The sequence below is a fragment of the Pseudophryne corroboree genome, chromosome 2, assembly GCF_028390025.1.
Source record: "Pseudophryne corroboree isolate aPseCor3 chromosome 2, aPseCor3.hap2, whole genome shotgun sequence".
Classification (NCBI taxonomy): Eukaryota; Metazoa; Chordata; class Amphibia; order Anura; family Myobatrachidae; genus Pseudophryne; species Pseudophryne corroboree.
This window is the reverse complement of record NC_086445.1, coordinates 670,205,164-670,223,860: the sequence shown is the minus strand read 5'-3', so window position 1 is coordinate 670,223,860 and position 18,697 is coordinate 670,205,164. Positions and strand designations below refer to the sequence as shown.

General features: G+C 49.1%; 1 protein-coding gene across 1 annotated transcript in view; it reads left to right on the top strand.

Moving 5' to 3' along the window:
- The first annotated feature begins 459 nt into the window (after positions 1-459).
- Positions 460-18,697, top strand: part of CCND3 (cyclin D3) — a 160,269-nt gene continuing 142,031 nt past the window's right edge. The window contains exon 1 of the mRNA XM_063955082.1: positions 460-697. Coding sequence (XP_063811152.1) covers positions 500-697 — 198 coding nt within the window. The 5' untranslated portion in view covers positions 460-499. The remainder of the gene's footprint in view (positions 698-18,697) is intronic.

Here is an 18,697-nt window from a genome sequence, read left to right as displayed (position 1 = left end):
GGGGGAGATGTACTAAGCAGTGATAAAAGTGGAGAAGTGAGCCAGTGGAGAAGTTGCCTATGGCAACCAATCAGTATTGATATAACATTTACAATTTGCATACTATAAAAGTATACAGAGCAGCTGATTGGTTGTCATGGGCAACTTCTCCACTGGCTCACTTCAACACTTTTATCACTGCTTAGTACATGTCCCCCTTTATGTGTAAATTGTCGGAGGGTATGTAATTGCATACCAAACATACCAAAAATACTGATCAGTATATTAATATGGAACTGATACAAAATAAGTAATTCCATTAGTTTCAAACTGTAAACATAACGTCATCATTTGAAGATAGTACATGTAAACGTTATACCATCTATAAAAACAACTATACTAGTCTTCGTGGCTCTTTCTCTCTGGGACATACCACGCCCACGTGTTTGTCAGCTATATATTATCCCGCTCTTCCCAGGCTATTCGCAGGAAGAGAGACCACAGCAGCAGAAGTAGCGATATGGAGCGTCTGGGCGGGAACAGTAGCGCTCTGCCGGCTGCCCGTGCAGTGCCAGACCCGCAGCTGCTCAGAGATCCCCGCGTCCTATGGAACCTTTTAGCTCACGAAAGGCGGCAAAGAGAGCAAAGTGGCAGCCACTGCCATCAGCTAGAAATAACGTTGGAGATGCGGAAACTGCTGGCTACCTGGCTGCTAGAGGTAGAATCCCCAAGTACAAAAGCACAAATTCGCGATGCATGTATGGAAATCGTGCTAATCATAATGCACTATTCTGGTAGCATATATGTGTGTTCTGAAGATGCTGCGTCATAAGGAGCTAATCTAAGTGTAGGTACTGCATCTCTCTCCCTCTCTCTCTCTTTCTCTCTCACCCCCTCTCTCTCTCCTCCTTTCCTCAAAATAAGGAACGATCCAAATAATTATTTGGAATTGGAGTATCAAAGTTGACATTAGCTATGTCTTGACTGCCCTTTATAGGCACATTGAGGGATTCCTAATCACATTGGACAAGTGGTTAGTGCTCTCTTTAGGAATCATTGTTATTTGTTTAATACTTCTGCAGCTCAAATTGATACTATTATACAGCTTTTATTTGCCATTAGTTGTTGCGCAAGAATGTGTGACATCTCAGGGGTCTATTCATGCAGCAGAGAAAAGCCCTGTTTTGCGGTAAACATGGCTTTTCTCTGCTTACCGCAATTCACAGAGCGGGTTACCGTGGAGAAGTCCCTGACTTCCCCAGCGGCACCCCTGCTCTGTGGCTGAATCGCATCACCATACGTTTGTATGGTGACTGCAATTCATGTATGAACGGAAAGCCCTACTTTCCATTACCCTTCGCAAAACCCCATCGCCACCTCAGACAGGCGATGGGGAGGCTTGTACAGGAGAAGAGCAATGAAGACGTCCATCTCCTGCCTTCTCCCCGCCCCCTTCCGTGACAAGAGCCAATCAGGAGCACAGGGCATATGCATTTGCATATGCCGGGTCACCTCCTCCTTGCTACCCTTGCCCGCTGCTGGAGGTCTCGTTTCCCCGGCGCATGCGCAGATGACACCTGGAGGTGGGGGACACACATTGCGCATGTGCAGAAGACCCCAGCCGCGGTATGAAGAGAGAAGACTGGAGAAGCTGGGATCGCGGAACAGCCGGATACCGCATCACATCAGGGAACAGGTAAGTATTAATGAATTGCGTTAGAAATCTGAAAAAAAAAACCTGAAATAAGAATGCGATGTTTAGTGAAAAGTTAAACATAAACATCGCATTCTTACATGAATAGACCCCTTAATGTGTGTACACACGGTAAGATTTTTTCTTTCGATTTTGACTATATAGTCAAAATCGCAAGAAAAGTTAGTGCAGATCGCAAGGTGAAAGTCTCCTTGCGATCACGATACGATACCGATGCGCGGTTCTGCGAGGTCGGTATCGCAAGCCTAGATAGACTGTGCCGGCAAGTCAATTTTGACTATCTAGTATAAAAGTATAGTCAAAATTGACACTTAGCCAAAATCGTACACAGTCAGTATCGCAAGCACAGTCATCTTAGTCTTGCAATAATGAACTAGTCCCTATCGCACAGTGAGAATCGGGGTTAGCCCAAATCTCACCGTGTGTACACACCTTCGCTGTTGTCTTCTGTGTTGCCATCAGCCTAAAGCTGTATATGCATTATCTGTCCAATCTTTCTGCTTGAAGTGAGAATTTGGTTTAATATATGGGTGCAAATAACAATCAGCCATTTGCTTCCCAAAGCCAGAAAAGGGTAAAAACTGGTCGTTTGGATACATTATTTAAATCAAATGGATTTAACCAATTTGTCTGAATGTCCATTTTTGTCTGTTTTCCAGTGTTTTGGAGCAAATGGTCGGTTGTCCCATACATTACTAGATTTTGGTTCCAACCAGAAAGATTGGACAGATAATCTAAAGGCCCATACACACTGGGCGATTTTGAGCTGAAAGCAGCTCACTATTGGTGTGTTGAGCTGCTTTCAGCTCAAAGCCGCCCAGTGTGTATGCACAAGCGGTGAGTGCTGATGCGCGCTCCCGCTTTATCGTTGGCGGTCGCCGTTCATCTACTGGTATTACCAGTAGATGAATGGTGGGGTGAGCGGCTTTCCATAGCGTCCTGCTATGGAAAGCCGTTCACCCCCGTTGACATCGCTGTGCAGCGGGGAAAAGCAGTCAGTGTGTATGCACTGAGCACATTTCAGCCCAGCGATGTCAACGATCATTGCTGGGCATAAACGCCCAGTGTGTATGTACGTTTATAGTGTGTATCCAACTTTACAGTGCCTACGATCACGGCTGTCATTAAGGGGGGACTGGCCGTTCTGGCGTCCTTGGCCTGGACAGAATGGGGGCCGGTTGGGGGTGTCCTTGGAACCCAAACAGGAACGACATCTTTAAGGTGCTGATAGAGTTGAGAGCACCCTGAAGGGATGGCGTCCGTTACAACTAAGCGTCCATGTAACATGGCCCAGGCAGTACTGGGCTGTCAGGTGACTGAGATGCGGCCCAGGAGTGACCCTACAGTAGGCGATGCAGCGGAGTTACATCATAGGTTGCGGCACATCATCCCCGACGGCGCCCAGTCAGTGAGTAACTGACTCTTCATGAAGGGTACTGAACGCTAGCCGTGTCTAGATGCTCACTCCCACAGCACGCCGTCACCCCCCTCGCAGAGCCAGAAGTCAGAAGACAGGTGAGTATGAGAAGAATAAACCTCTATCAAGTAAGTGACGGCACCATTGCTGCCCAGACACACAGACACTGCTGGGTGCAGGGGGGGCAGCAAAAATATACCTCAAAACTGGCTAAAAGGGGGCATAAGGTGCCGCTGGCACAGCCCTACCCCCGCCAGTATAAATATTACTGTGAGTACTGAGTGTAAGGACGCGCCATTGCTGGGGCGGAGCTTCTTCCTCAGGCAGCCAGTACACTGCTCAGCGCCATTTCTCTATCGTCCTAAGTGGATGCTGGGGTTCCTGAAAGGACCATGGGGAATAGCGGCTCCGCAGGAGACAGGGCACAAAAGTAAAGCTTTTACAGGTCAGGTGGTGTGTACTGGCTCCTCCCCCTATGACCCTCCTCCAGACTCCAGTTAGATTTTTGTGCCCGGCCGAGAAGGGTGCAATTCTAGGTGGCTCTCATAAAGAGCTGCTTAGAGAGTTTAGCTTAGGTTTTTTATTTTACAGTGATTCCTGCTGGCAACAGGATCACTGCAACGAGGGACAGAGGGGAGAAGAAGTGAACTCACCTGCGTGCAGGATGGATTGGCTTCTTGGCTACTGGACATGAAGCTCCAGAGGGACGATCACAGGTACAGCCTGGATGGTCACCGGAGCCACGCCGCCGGCCCCCTCACAGATGCTGAAGCAAGAAGAGGTCCAGAATCGGCGGCTGAAGACTCCTGCAGTCTTCTTAAGGTAGCGCACAGCACTGCAGCTGTGCGCCATTTTCCTCTCAGCACACTTCACACGGCAGTCACTGAGGGTGCAGGGCGCTGGGGGGGGGGCGCCCTGGGAGGCAAATGAAAACCTTTTAAAAAGGCTAAAAATACCTCACATATAGCCCCAGAGGCTATATGGAGATATTTACCCCTGCCTAAATGTACTAAATAGCGGGAGACGAGCCCGCCGAAAAAGGGGCGGGGCCTATCTCCTCAGCACACGGCGCCATTTTCTGTCACAGCTCCGCTGGTCAGGAAGGCTCCCAGGTCTCTCCCCTGCACTGCACTACAGAAACAGGGTATAACAGAGAGGGGGGGCAAAATAAATGGCAATATATTAATATAAAAGCAGCTATAAGGGAGCACTTAATCATAAGGCTATCCCTGTCATATATAGCGTTTTTTGGTGTGTGCTGGCAGACTCTCCCTCTGTCTCCCCAAAGGGCTAGTGGGTCCTGTCTTCGTATAGAGCATTCCCTGTGTGTCTGCTGTGTGTCGGTACGTGTGTGTCGACATGTATGAGGACGTTATTGGTGTGGAGGCGGAGCAATTGCCAAATATGAGGATGTCACCTCCTAGGGGGTCGACACCAGAATGGATGCCTTTATTTGTGGAATTACGGGATAGCGTCAACTTGCTTAAGCAGTCGTTTGCCGACATGAGGCGGCCGGACACTCAATTAGTGCCTGTCCAGGCGCCTCAAACACCGTCAGGGGCTGTAAAACGCCCCTTGCCTCAGTCGGTCGACACAGACCCAGACACAGGCACTGATTCCGGTGGTGAAGGTGACGAATCAACCGTATTTTCCAGTAGGGCCACACGTTATATGATTTTGGCAATAAAGGAGATGTTACATTTAGCTGATACTACAGGTACCACTAAACAGGGTATTATGTGGGGTGTGAAAAAACTACCAGTAGTTTTTACCGAATCAGAAGAATTAAATGACGTGTGTGATGAAGCGTGGGGTGCCCCGATAAAAAACTGCTAATTTCAAAGAAGTTATTGGCTTTATACCCTTTCCCGCCAGAGGTTAGGGAGCGCTGGGAAACACCTCCTAGGGTGGACAAAGCGCTAACACGCTTATCAAAACAAGTGGCGTTACCCTCTCCTGAGACGGCCGCACTTAAAGATCCATCAGATAGGAGGATGGAAAATATCCAAAAAGGTATATACACACATGCAGGTGTTATACTACGACCAGCTATTGCGACTGCCTGGATGTGCAGTGCTGGGGTAGTTTGGTCAGAGTCCCTGATCGAAAATATTGATACCCTGGACAGGGACAATATTTTACTGTCGTTAGAACAAATAAAGGATGCATTTCTTTATATGCGTGATGCACAGAGAGATATCTGCACACTGGCATCACGGGTAAGTGCTATGTCCATTTCGGCCAGAAGAGCTTTATGGACACGACAGTGGACAGGCGATGCGTAGAGGAGTTATTTGGGGTCGGTCTATCGGATTTGGTGGCCACGGCTACGGCCGGGAAATCCACCTTTCTACCTCAAGTCACTCCCCAACAGAAAAAGGCACCGACCTTTCAACCGCAGCCCTTTCGTTCCTTTAAAAATAAGAGAGCAAAGGGCTATTCATATCTGCCACGAGGCAGAGGACGAGGGAAGAGACAGCAACAGGCAGCTCCTTCCCAGGAACAGAAGCCCTCCCCGGCTTCTACAAAAGCCTCAGCATGACGCTGGGGCTTCGCAAGCGGACTCGGGGGCGGTAGGCGGTCGTCTCAAGAATTACAGCGCGCAGTGGGCTCACTCGCAGGTAAATCCCTGGATCCTGCAGATAATATCTCAGGGGTACAGGTTGAAATTAGAGACAGAGCCACTTCGCCGTTTCCTGAAGTCTGCTTTACCAACGTCCCCCTCAGAAAGGGAGACGGTTTTGGAAGCCATTCACAAGCTGTATTCTCAGCAGGTGATAGTCAAGGTACCTCTTCTACAACAAGGGAAGGGGTATTATTCCACTCTTTTTGTGGTACCGAAGCCGGATGGCTCGGTAAGGCCTATTCTAAATCTGAAGTCCTTGAACCTGTACATAAAGAAGTTCAAGTTCAAGATGGAGTCACTCAGAGCAGTGATAGCGAACCTGGAAGAAGGGGACTTTATGGTATCCTTGGACATCAAGGATGCGTATCTTCACGTTCCAATTACCCCTCACACCAGGGGTACCTCAGGTTCGTTGTACAAAACTGTCACTATCAGTTTCAGACGCTGCCGTTTGGTTTGTCCACGGCACCTCGGGTCTTTACAAAGGTAATGGCCGAGATAATATTTCTTCTTCGAAGAAAAGGCGTATTAATTATCCCATACTTGGACGATCTCCTAATAAGGGCAAGGTCCAGAGAACAGCTAGAGATGGGTTTAGCACTATCTCAAGAGGTGCTAAAGCAGCACGGATGGATTCTGAATATTCCAAAATCCCAATTAATGCCGACAACTCGTCTGCTGTTCCTGGGGATGATTCTGGACACAGTTCAGAAAAAGGTTTTTCTTCCCGAAGAAAAAGCCAAGGAGTTATCTGACCTGGTCAGGAACCTCCTAAAACCAGGAAAGGTGTCTGTACATCAATGCACAAGAGTCCTGGGAAAAAATGGTAGCTTCTTACGAAGCAATCCCTTTCGGCAGATTCCATGCAAAGGGATCTGTTGGACAAATGGTCAGGGTCGCATCTTCAGATGCACCTGCGGATAACCCTGTCGCCGAGGACAAGGGTATCCCTTCTGTGGTGGTTGCAGGAGGCTCATCTATTGGAGGGCCGCAGATTCGGCATGCAGGATTGGATCCTGGTGACCACGGATGCCAGCCTGAGAGGCTGGGGAGCAGTCACACAGGGAAGAAATTTCCAGGGAGTGTGGTCGAGCCTGAAAAAGTCTCTTCACATAAGCATTCTGGAACTAAGAGCAATCTACAATGCTCTAAGCCAGGCGGAACCTCTGCTTCAAGGAAGACCGGTGTTGATCCAGTCGGACAACATCACGGCAGTCGCCCATGTAAACAGACAGGGCGGCACAAGAAGCAGGAGGGCAATGGCAGAAGCTGCCAGGATCCTTCGCTGGGCGGAGAATCACGTGATAGCACTGTCAGCAGTATTCATCCCGGGCGTGGACAACTGGGAAGCAGACTTCCTCAGCAGACACGACCTTCACTCGGGAGAGTGGGGACTTCATCCAGAAGTTTTCCACATGCTATTAAACCGTTGGGTAAAACCAATGGTGGACATGATGGCGTCTCGCCTCAACAAAACACTGGACAGGTATTGCGCCAGGTCAAGAGATCCGCAGGCAATAGCTGTGGACGCGCTGGTAACACCTTGGGTGTACCAGTCGGTATATGTGTTTCCTCCTCTGCCTCTCATACCAAAGGTATTGAGGATTATACGGCAAAGAGGAGTAAGACTAGTGGCTCCGGATTGGCCAAGAAGGACTTGGTACCCGGAACTTCAAGAGATGGTCACGGACGATCCGTGGCCTATACTTCTGAGAAGGGACCTGCTTCAGCAGGGTCCTTGTCTTTTTCAAGACTTACCGCGGCTGCGTTTGACGGCATGGCGTTTGAATGCCAGATCCTAAAAGGAAAAGGCATTCCAGAAGAAGTCATTCCTACCTTGATAAAGGCAAGGAAGGAAGTCACCGCGAAGCATTATCGCCGTATTTGGCGAAAATATGTTGCGTGGTGCGAGCAGCGGAGTGCTCCGATGGAGGAATTTCAACTGGGTCGTTTTCCTACATTTCCTGCAATCAGGATTGTCTATGGGTCTCAAATTGGGATCTATTAAGGTTCAAATTTCGGCCCTATCAATATTCTTCCAAAAAGAATTGGCCTCAGTCCCTGAGGTCCAGATTTTTATCAAAGGAGTACTGCATATACAGCCTCCTGTGGTGCCTAAGGTGGCACCGTGGGATCTAAATGTAGTTTTAGATTTCCTCAAATCCAATTGGTTTGAACCACTAAAGAATGTGGATTTGAAATATCTCACATGGAAAGTGACTATGTTACTGGCCCTGGCTTCGGCCGGGAGAGTATCTGAACTGGCGGCTTTGTTTTATAAAAGCCCTTATTTAATTTTCCATTCGACATAGGGCAGAGCTGCGGACGCGTCCGCATTTTCTCCCTAAGGTGGTATCAGCGTTTCACCTGAACCAGCCTATTGTAGTGCCTGCGGCTACAGACGACTTGAAGGACGCCAAGTGGTTGGACGTTGTCAGAGCCTTAAAAATATACATTTAAAGGACGGCTGGAGTCAGAAAATCTGACTCGCTGTTTATACTGTATGCACCCAACAAGTTGGGTGCACCTGCTTCTAAGCAGTCGATTGCTCGTTGGATTTGTAACAAAATTCAACTTGTACATTCTGTGGCAGGCCTGCCACAGCCTAAATCTGTTAAGGCCCATTCCGCAAGGAAGGTGGGCTCATCTTGGGCGGCTGCCCGAGGGGTCTCGGCATTACAACTCTGCCGAGCAGCTACGTGGTCAGGGGAGAACACGTTTGTAAATTTTTTTTTTTTTTTTAAATCATTAGTTTTTATTGAAAGAGATAAGCAATTTTTATGGGGTACAGAATAAAGAAAGGTAAAAGAAAAAACATGGGGGGGGTAATACAACAATACAATGCATTGCAAGGATATGAACGGAAGGTATATAGATGGGGGAGGGGGGGGGGGGTAGGAGTCCAGACTAGGGTCAGGGGAGTAGTACTTCGGGGCTCAGTGAGAATAATACATCAAAGAAGGGGGAGACACGTAGAGATTCTATACATTGCGGTGTGACAGATATGACCCAACCTTATTGGGCAGTATTTATTGGTACTCGTTAGGGGATGATAGCGGGAGAGAGTTCTAGTTGGGGGGCCCCCTTTGTCGAAGGTACGGAGGGGTGATTGCCTAGGTATTGGGAGGTATAATAGGAGTGGGGGTGTGGTTTAGGTCAGGCTATCTTTGTTTGCAGGGTCGGACTGGGTGAGGGAGTGGTGGGGTTATGGAAATATTGGGACCCTTCCGACGAAGAGACAAAGCTTTGCCACATTGACCATCTCGCTTTGAGGGAGGAGTATTTAAGAGAGGAGGAGGCGGATTCCGTTTCCATAAGGAAATGGTGATTTATCTTATGGATAGCTCTTACCAGGATAGGGGGAGTGGATTGTTTCCACATTTGGGCTAGGTTTGCTCGCGCGGCTATCAGAATGTGGCCCAGGACATATCTGGCATCTGGGGTTATTGATGAGGGGACAACTTGCAGTAACGCTAGAGTTGGGTCTGGTGCCAGGTGGATGGACAGAACTTTATTTATTAGCTCAAAAACATCCAGCCAATATTTAGTGATCTTTGGGCACGACCAGAATATGTGGAAGATGTGACCCACTGAGCCGCAGAGTCTCCAGCACTTATTGCTGTGAGAGGGCCAGAATTTGTGGATTCGCTCTGGGGTTTGGTAAATTCTGTTCACCAGTTTTATATGCATTTCAGTGTGGTTTAAGCACTGGGACATAGAGTACGAGATTAAGAAAACTTGGCGCCAGTCATTGGGGGATAGGGTTTTGCCCAAGTCCTGTTCCCATTTCTTTTGGGCATTTGATTTGGGGGGGGAGGTAGGAGTTAGCCGAAGTTTATACCAGTATGTGATGTCGCCTTTGGATTCTGGTAGGGAAAGGCGAGAAAATAGGGTATGTGAGCTTGTGTGGGGCGTTGGGTAGGTAGGAGGGATCGTCTTCCACCAGTGTGCTACTTGCATATAATGGAAGAGTTCTGAAGCTGGGAGTGAGTATTGTGACTGGAGGGTTGAGAAGGATTTTAAGTAGAGTCCGTCGAGTAAGTCGCCTAGGGATGATATTCCTGCGCGTTTCCATTTGGATAGATTGAGGTGCGGAATCATTTGTGCTAGTGTAGTGATGGATATTTGGGGGAAAAGGGAGATGGTGGATGTTAGAGAGGCTGATAGGGAGTCCCATGCTTGCAGGGCGGCTTGCGTGGAGGGGAGGAGGGACGGTTGGGTGGGTCGGAGCGACTTTGGGATGCGGAAAAGGTCAGCTAGTGGAATTGGATTCGACCTTATTTGTTCCAGCTCCCTCCAGCCAGTGTGCAAACAGGTTGTGAAATAATATTTAATGGGGGCTAAGAGGGAAGCTTCCTGGTAAAGTGGAATATTAGGTATGTTGAGACCTCCTAGCGCTCTTGGCAGGGTCATTCTTGAAAGAGCCATTAAGGGTGGTTTTGAGGACCAGATATATTTAGACATAATAGAGGAGCAGGTTTGAATGGCTTTCTTTGGGAAAGGATATGGTATTGTACGGAAGAGGTACATGAGTTTAGGCAGCAAGGACATTTTAAATGTCGCCATCCGTCCCAGCCAAGAGACCTCGTAGGAAGACCATGCTTTCGTAAGTGCTTCTAATGACTCAATCAAGGGGGTTAAGTTGACAGAGAAAGCGTCTGCAGTGGAGATAGGGATATTGATACCCAGATATTTTATCGTGCTAGTTCGCCAGTTGTATGGAAAGGAGGCTCGGAGTGCTGGGATGGAATGAGATAGGTTGAGGGGAAGGGCGTCTGTTTTAGTTGTATTTAATTTATAGTAAGATGCGAGGCTGTAGGCATCTAGAACAGAATGCAGGACTGGGAGAGTTGTAGTAGGGTTAGAAATAAAGAGGAGGACATCATCTGCGAAGAGGCTCAGTTTGTGTAGGGATGTGCCAAATCGAATCGGAGGTATGTGGGGATTGTCTCTTATTTTAGTTGCCAGGGGTTCGATTGATAGGACAAAGATTAGGGGGGATAAGGGGCAGCCTTGCCTGGTGCCATTCGTGATGGGGAAAGGGTCGGATAAGAAGCCCCCGTTATACACACGGGCCGTAGGAGAGCTGTATAGTGCTAGGATAGAGGATAGGATACGGTCTTTGAATCCGAATCTAAGGAGGGTTTGGCGCATGTACATCCAATTTAATCTGTCAAAAGCCTTCTCTGCGTCTAACGATAGCAAAAGAAGGCCCTGATCTCCAGCTAGGGAATCTATCAAGTTGAAGACCCGGCGTGTGTTGTCAGACGGTTGTCTCCCAGGGACGAATCCAGTCTGATCCTGGTGTATCAGGGAGGGGAGGAACTTGTTGATACGTGTGGCAATCATTTTAGCATATAATTTGATATCGCAGTTTAGGAGCGCTATTGGTCGGTAGTTATGTACAAAGGCGGGGTCTTTTCCGGGTTTAGGAATTGTAACAATACGCGCTTCTAAGAGTTCTGGGGGGAGGGAGCCGTGTTCTGAGAATGTGTTATATAGCGTAGTCAGGAGGGGTGAGAGGGCGACACGGAAAGTAGAATAGAAATCAGAAATAAAGCCGTCTGGACCGGGTGCTTTATTCTTGGGAGTGGACTTAATTGCTGCTGAAATTTCGTCTTCGGACCATGCGGAATTCAGAGAGGCCAGCTGGTCCTGTGTGAGGGTTGGGAGGGAAAGACCATCTAGAAAGGAAGAAATGGACGGAGGGGTGGGTTGGGGGGTGGAAGGGTCAGTTGCTAGGTTATATAGTTTGGCGTAGTAGTTGGCGAATTGGTTCGTAATATCTTTGGGGTTCAGGATTTTTTGCTTGGTGGGAGAATAGATACATTTAATTTTATTCCTAGCTTGTTGGACACGGAGTTTGCGTGCTAGCATTTTGCCTGCTTTGTTGCCTAGTAGATAAAATTTGTGGCGCATTCTATTCAAAGCCGCTTGGGTGCGAGCGAGGAGCAACTTTTGTAGCTGGGCTCGGACTTTGGAGATCTCGATTTTAAGTGTTTTGGAGGGGAGAGCCCTATTCTTGGTCTCGAGGTCTAGCAGGTCGTTTTCCAGTGTCTTTTGCTGTTGTTGGGCTTGTTTTTTGAGAGTGGCGCCGGCTTGAATGGCGGCACCTCGGGTAACAGCTTTAAAAGCACACCAATGGGTGATAGGGGAGGTATCTTGGGGGGAATTTGTGGCTAAGTAGGAGTCAATGGAGTCAGAGATTATTTTTTTTGACAGAGGATTATTCAGAAGATAGGGGTATAGGCGCCATTGCCGGAAAGGGTTATAGGTACCTTGAAGGTTCCACTTCCAGAGAACTGGGGCGTGGTCCGACCATGTGATTGGCAGGATATCTATATTTTTAGTTCTCTGGAGGGACCATTTATCGCAGAGAATCATGTCAATTCTGGAGTAAGAATTATGGACAAGGGAATGGAATGTGTAATCTCGTCCTGAGGGGTTTTGTGTCCTCCAGACATCGTATAGGTCGAATTCTGCAAGCAAGTTGCGGAAGGCAAGGGATGGGCCAGAGGTGGAGGATGGGACAGAGTGGGGGAAGTGTCGGGACTTGTCCATTTTAGGGTCTAAGACAAGATTATAGTCACCCAAAACCACCAAAGAGCCCTTTTGTGCATTCCGTATAGTGAGGAATAGTTTTCTCAGAAAGGGGACCTGGTTAGAGTTAGGTGCGTATAAGGATACCAGAGTAACCGGCTTGTCATCCAGGAGGCCTGTGAGGATAATGTACCGGCCATTTTTGTCTGAGATTTGAGAATGTAGGGAAAAGGAGACATTTTTGTTGAAAAGGATGGCCACACCATTTCTTTTGGAAGGGCCATTGGCAAAGAAACCCACTGGAAAATGGCTGTTCTTAAAGAGGGGGGGGTTGTTAGAAGAGAAGTGGGTTTCTTGTAGCGCTACTACATCTGCTTTTTGCTGGTGGAAGAAGGAGAGGGCTAGCCTACGCTTATTTGGAGAGTTCAGTCCTTTGACATTAAGAGAAATGAGGTTCAGCATTGGTGATCTAGGTTAGGTGTGATAAAGGGAGGTCTCTGATGATCTGTTGAGGCGTATCTGTATCGAGTACTGATAGGCAGTGGAAGGCAGGGGCATGGGCCGAGTCTGGAACTCGCAAAGAGGGAGGGGATGTGGGGAAGATAGGGATCAGGTTTAAAATGAGTGAGGAGGAGGTAAACAACAAAAAGAAAAGGTCCGGTATATTGGACCTGCATGACTACTGCAGGGGAAGGGGAAAACATTCGGGGGTTTGCAGTAGTACGGAAAAAGGCGGAGGCGGGCTGGGTAAACCTGCGCCGCCACTCAATAACCACTTCTAAAGGAATTACCCTAGGGCGCTAACATCTTATGTGGGCAACTGGAATTAGGGAATAGGTGCACCCTAGAACATGAACAGGTAAATAGTAGGTGTCTGTAACCGGGCGTTATGTCGCCCATGATGATAAAACAACATTTAAACAACATGTGAGGGAGTAGTCCCATAACTTGTAGATCTATAAGACAAACTTATAGTAAAACATATCATGTCAATTGCAGAAAGAGACATAAAAAGGATATTTTCAGTTCCCCCATACAAGGGGGAGAAGGATCTGCAGCCTCCGAGGACCAGAGGTGTTGGTGGGTGTATTTTGGGAAGATCCAACTCAGCTATCCACATATTCAGGAATTCGACCAGTCATGGCTGACGGTGGTGGCACGTGCAGAAGTGGACGGTTTCGCGATGGAAATGTCCCAGTCCAGCAGCAGCTTCACACCTGCATCCAGAGAGGAGATTGTGTAGGTCGAGTCTTCATACGAGATTATCAGTTTAACCGGGAATCCCCATCGGTAGCGGATGTCGTGGGATCTTAAAGCGAGGGTGATGGGGGTAAAAGCACGTCTCTTTGCTATGGTAGCGGCTGAGAAGTCTTGGAATATTTGGAGTCCCCCTAGGATGTCAGTGTTGTTGGATTCTCTAGCGGCCCTCATAATGCGCTCCTTAACTGGGAAGAAATGGACTCGTAGGAGGGTGTCTTTAGGGAGGTCGGACGAGACGGATCGGGGTCTAGGGAGTCGGTGGATGCGATCAATCAGGAGTTCCGAGTCGCCCGCTTTTGGGAGGAGTTTCTTAAATAGGGCAGTGGCGTAAGCTTCCAGTTCCGAATTGGGAACTGAGTCTGGGATGCCTCGGATTTTTATGTTGTTCCGCCTTGATCTGTCCTCCATATCCGCCAATTTGGATTTGAATTGGTCCAGATCTTGCTGTTGGCGATCATGGGATGAAAGTAGGTCATTGTGAGAGGTGACCAATTCCTCCATCTTGCGTTCTAAATGATCCGTCCTGTCTCCCAAAGCGACCAGCTCAGTTTTGACCTCGCGGATAGCAGAGGTCAGATCTTTAGAGAGTTCAGATTTGAAGGCGGACAGGATCTGGCATAGAGATCTTACGGTTAGGGGGGCATCCGACTCGCAGTCCACTCCCGACACTGAGAAGGCCGTGGACAGAACATTGGGGCCCAAGGGGTCCATTGTGGCAGAGGGAGATGATACGCTTTGTAGAGGGGATATTTGAAGAGATTTACGTGGGGGGTTGGAGACTTTCGGAGGTAATGTCTCTTTTTTCTTTGTAGGAGCCATTTCTCATCAGCAGCAGCGCACTGTAGATCCTAGAGAGACGTGTTTCAGGGGAGAGACCCGACAGCTGATGGTGATGGAACAGGGGTACTCAGTCACATTTATAGAGGTTTCGTGTTACTCAGACATGCATGAGTGGCGGCAGACAGGTTAGAGAGCGATCACATTGTGGAGGTCACTATGAACATTGTGGTGGAGGGTGTGATTGCAGGAACAGATCAAAGCTGGGAGAGATGCTAAACCTGGCTGCCAGTCCAAGGTAGGGTGGGGTCTCGGTCCGTCCCGAGGGTGATGCGGCAGAGGTATATGGTATGCTTTAGGCTCCGTTCACCTGGGGACTGGGGTGGGTCGCGGGGAGGATGTGGGGCTTGGTGATCGTCGCCCGCAAGAGCTAGATCGCCTCCTTCTGCCCCTAACTGGAATGGATGCAGACTGCGGGGGATATGACTTTCAGCCCCTTCAATATTGAAATAAGGGGGGTAATTGTGGTGTTATGTGGGAGACCTCTCAGCCTGTTGTGCTTGGGGGGGAGGGGTGAGCAGCTGGAGGGATGGGCACCTCCCGTGGGTGGCGTTCGCGGACCTACCGTCCACTGGGTTGTTGCCGCTGACAGTTGCCCGAGGGCCTCTCCGGGACGTCGGGTGAGGAGGTCTCGGTGTGACTGTGAAGCAGAGGAGATCAGCGGTGCTCAGAAGGAGGGGGACGGGGTCAGGTGAGGGTGATCACGCGGCGGATCCCCGCACAGCGCGTCACACTTTCAGTGCACAGGTACCGGTACCCAAGTGCAGGACCAGCCTGGCGGGCAGGAGGCGAGACGGGAGGCAAGCTGGGTGAAAATGGTGGGAGCGGGGAGCGCTGCGGTCTCCCTACCTCCGGTCCGCAAGATGGCCGACGGCAGTGGTCAGGCGCGCGCCCGGCTGGTGCGCGGAGGGTCCCTCGTCGGCTGCAAGGCTCAGCAGCTGTCCCGTCGCGAGCCCGGCCGGAGCCCCGGTCACAGGAGTCGCGGGAGAGGGGGAGAGAGCCGTCCCTCTATGAAGCTTCCGGGTCTTCACGCGGGGCTGGAGCCCAAACACGGGTAAGCTCCAAACTCGAGGCCCCGGATCTTGGCTGTGAAGTAGGCCGCGGGTCGGAGAGTAGCTCAGCGGCCTCTAGGTTAGGTTCCCTCGTGCAGGGTATGATCCGCAGCCCCTGTGTGTTGTTTTCAAAATGTTTAGGGGAAGATGCACCTACACAAATAAGGGTTCTGTGCAGGCTTAAGCAGGAGCTCAGCAGGAACAGGACCTCTCTACTCAGCGTCCAGGCCACGCCCCCCACGTTTGTAAATTTTTACAAATTTGATACCCTGGCAAAGGAGGACCTGGAGTTCTCTCATTCGGTGCTGCAGAGTCATCCGCACTCTCCCGCCCGTTTGGGAGCTTTGGTATAATCCCCATGGTCCTTTCAGGAACCCCAGCATCCACTTAGGACGATAGAGAAAATAAGAATTTACTTACCGATAATTCTATTTCTCGGAGTCCGTAGTGGATGCTGGGCGCCCATCCCAAGTGCGGATTATCTGCAATACTTGTACATAGTTATTGTTAACTAATTCGGGTTATTGTTTAGGAAGCCATCTTTCAGAGGCTCCTCTGTTATCATACTGTTAACTGGGTTTAGATCACAAGTTGTACGGTGTGATTGGTGTGGCTGGTATGAGTCTTACCCGGGATTCAAAATCCTCCCTTATTGTGTACGCTCGTCCGGGCACAGTATCTAACTGGAGTCTGGAGGAGGGTCATAGGGGGAGGAGCCAGTACACACCACCTGACCTGTAAAAGCTTTACTTTTGTGCCCTGTCTCCTGCGGAGCCGCTATTCCCCATGGTCCTTTCAGGAACCCCAGCATCCACTACGGACTCCGAGAAATAGAATTATCGGTAAGTAAATTCTTATTTTTATCTATCTTCGGGCTGCAGAGAACACGCTGGTCCTCTCCTCCACTTCTGACAAGTACAGGGTGATATTTGGGGGGGCACGGGGCGTTGTGCAATTTTATAGTGTGATTAACTGTATAAAAGCGCTATTTGGCTGTGGGCATTCTGTGTTCACACTCATTACTGGCACTTGGATTGTGAACTGGCTGCTCCTATACTGTGTTCCTCTGACAGATTTTACTGTGGGTCTGTCCCCAAATAAGTCCCAGTGTGTCTGTGAGTGTGCTGTACACATGTGAGGCATGTCTGAGGTAGGGAGTTCCTCCCCGGAGGAAGCCATTTTAGGGACACAGACTTGTAATGTGGTGGCGCTGCCGGCACACCAAGAGCCTGAATGGGTGAAAGAGGTACGTGTGTTATGAGCCACGGCTGTGGCTCATTCCTGTTTTGCATGTCAGTTAGGTATTTTATGTTATTCTTCTGTTTATGTTCCCCGTGGGTGTCATGGGGGGTTCCGGTATGAAAGATAGATAGTGTCTAGTTAGACAGTCAATAGATAGACACCATATGTTAGATGGACATTAGGTCGACAGGGTCAAAAGGTCGACAGAGTAAAAAGGTCGACATGGAAAAGGTCGACAGGTCAAAAGGTCGACAGGGTCAAAAGGTCGACATGAAAATGGTCGACATGAAAAAGGTAGACCATGTTTTTTGCATTTTTGTGGTTTGTGTGGATAGTTTTGTCATCTGGGACCCCCAATTGTAGAAAGGCATAACCTCGCGGGGCTCGCTTCGCTCGCCACGCTTCGGGCACGGTGGCTCGCTGCGCTCGCCACAAGGTTTATAACCAACTCTATGCCGACATGGATAGAGAAAGTATGAAATAATCCAAAAACATGTTACATTTAAAAAAAAACATTTGTCTATCTTTTTATGTCGACCATTTTCATGTCGACCTTTTGACCTGTCGACCTTTTGACCTGTCGACCTTTTCCATGTCGACCTTTTGACCCTGTCGACCTTTTGACCCTGTCGACCTAATGTCTGTCTAATATATGGTGTCTATCTATTGACTGTCTAACTAGACACTGTCTATCTATCAAACGGATAGGGTCATGGGGTGCTCGGAACTCACCCTTAAGGAGGGGATACTGTTATGAACCACAGGTAGTGGTTCATTCCTATTTTATGTTTATAAGTTGGTTTGCAGGCCAGGATTTCCCGTTGCTCTGTTTAAGAGTACTCTTGGTTGCTGCCGCTGGTGAGTCTGTGTAATTGCAGCTTGTTCCCATGTGTTCAGCCTCACCTGGCTGCTAATTGCATCTTGTCAGTTTGGAGTCATGCAACAGGGCAGCTGCATGAGATTATTAATTAGGCCTCTCTGTTATATGCTGGCTCAGTGCTATTCACAGAGGCTGGTGATATTTCTGGGTTTCCAGTCTGCTTGAGTTCTGAGCTTGGTTCCTGCTAGTTCCTGAGCTCCTGTGTAGCAGTGTCAGTCGAGCTGCTTCCTGTGTCGATTCCTGTGTCAGTCCCTGTGTCGATTCCTATGTCTGATCCCGTGTCCTGCCGTGAGGCGTTCCTGTCCTGAGGTCCAGTGCCTTTGCCTGTGCCTGGTCAAGTTTCTGGCTTCTTGGTGTCCACCGGTCTGTCGTTTGGGATTCTGCCTGTCCTCCAGTTCTGAGAGTCTGTGTCAGCAGCATTGGGAGTTCCTGTCCGTTTGCCAGTATTCGTACCGGTTCCGTGAGTAGCGGCACTGCCGCGTCCGTCGGCCTAGGCCGCTGTATTCCCTTATTATTTCTGTCACTGGTGTTTTGCAGAGGGTTCTGCTTATGCTGTCACTGCCGGTACACAAAAGTATTGTGTCGGCGTGTGGTCAGCGTTTCCTTTGTTGTTCTTTTCCTTTGGCGGCAAGCCGCACATACTTTGGTTTTAGGTTTGTTAGTAGCCCCTGGCCTTGTTGTTTAGTCAGAGGGCCCCTTGTTATCACCCTGTCTCGGTTCACTCTTTGTCTCTCATTAAGACCTGAGGGGGCATCGAAGTTAGGCAGACGTAATCCGCCCTTCAAACGCGGCTGCCATGGGCTCAAGCAACCATAGTCTCGCAAGAGTGTACTGACAGCACGGGCGAGACAACGGAGATAGGGCGCCAGGGGCTATTCCCTTTCCATTCCCCTTTCCCAGCATTACGTCCTGGTGCTCTGGACTCGCTTCATAACATCTCCCTTGTTCTGAGCACCAGGAACCTAACATTATCACCAGCCATACCACAAAAAAGAAATAAAACTTTTTTTCTTTTTTGGCCCAGTCCAGTGTCTAGTCTAGAATCCAGCCCTGTCTAGAATTCAATGTGCAGAATCCAATCCGGTGTTTAGAATCCAGTCCTGTTTAGAATTCCGTGTGCAGAATCCAATCCGGTGTTTAGAATCCAGTC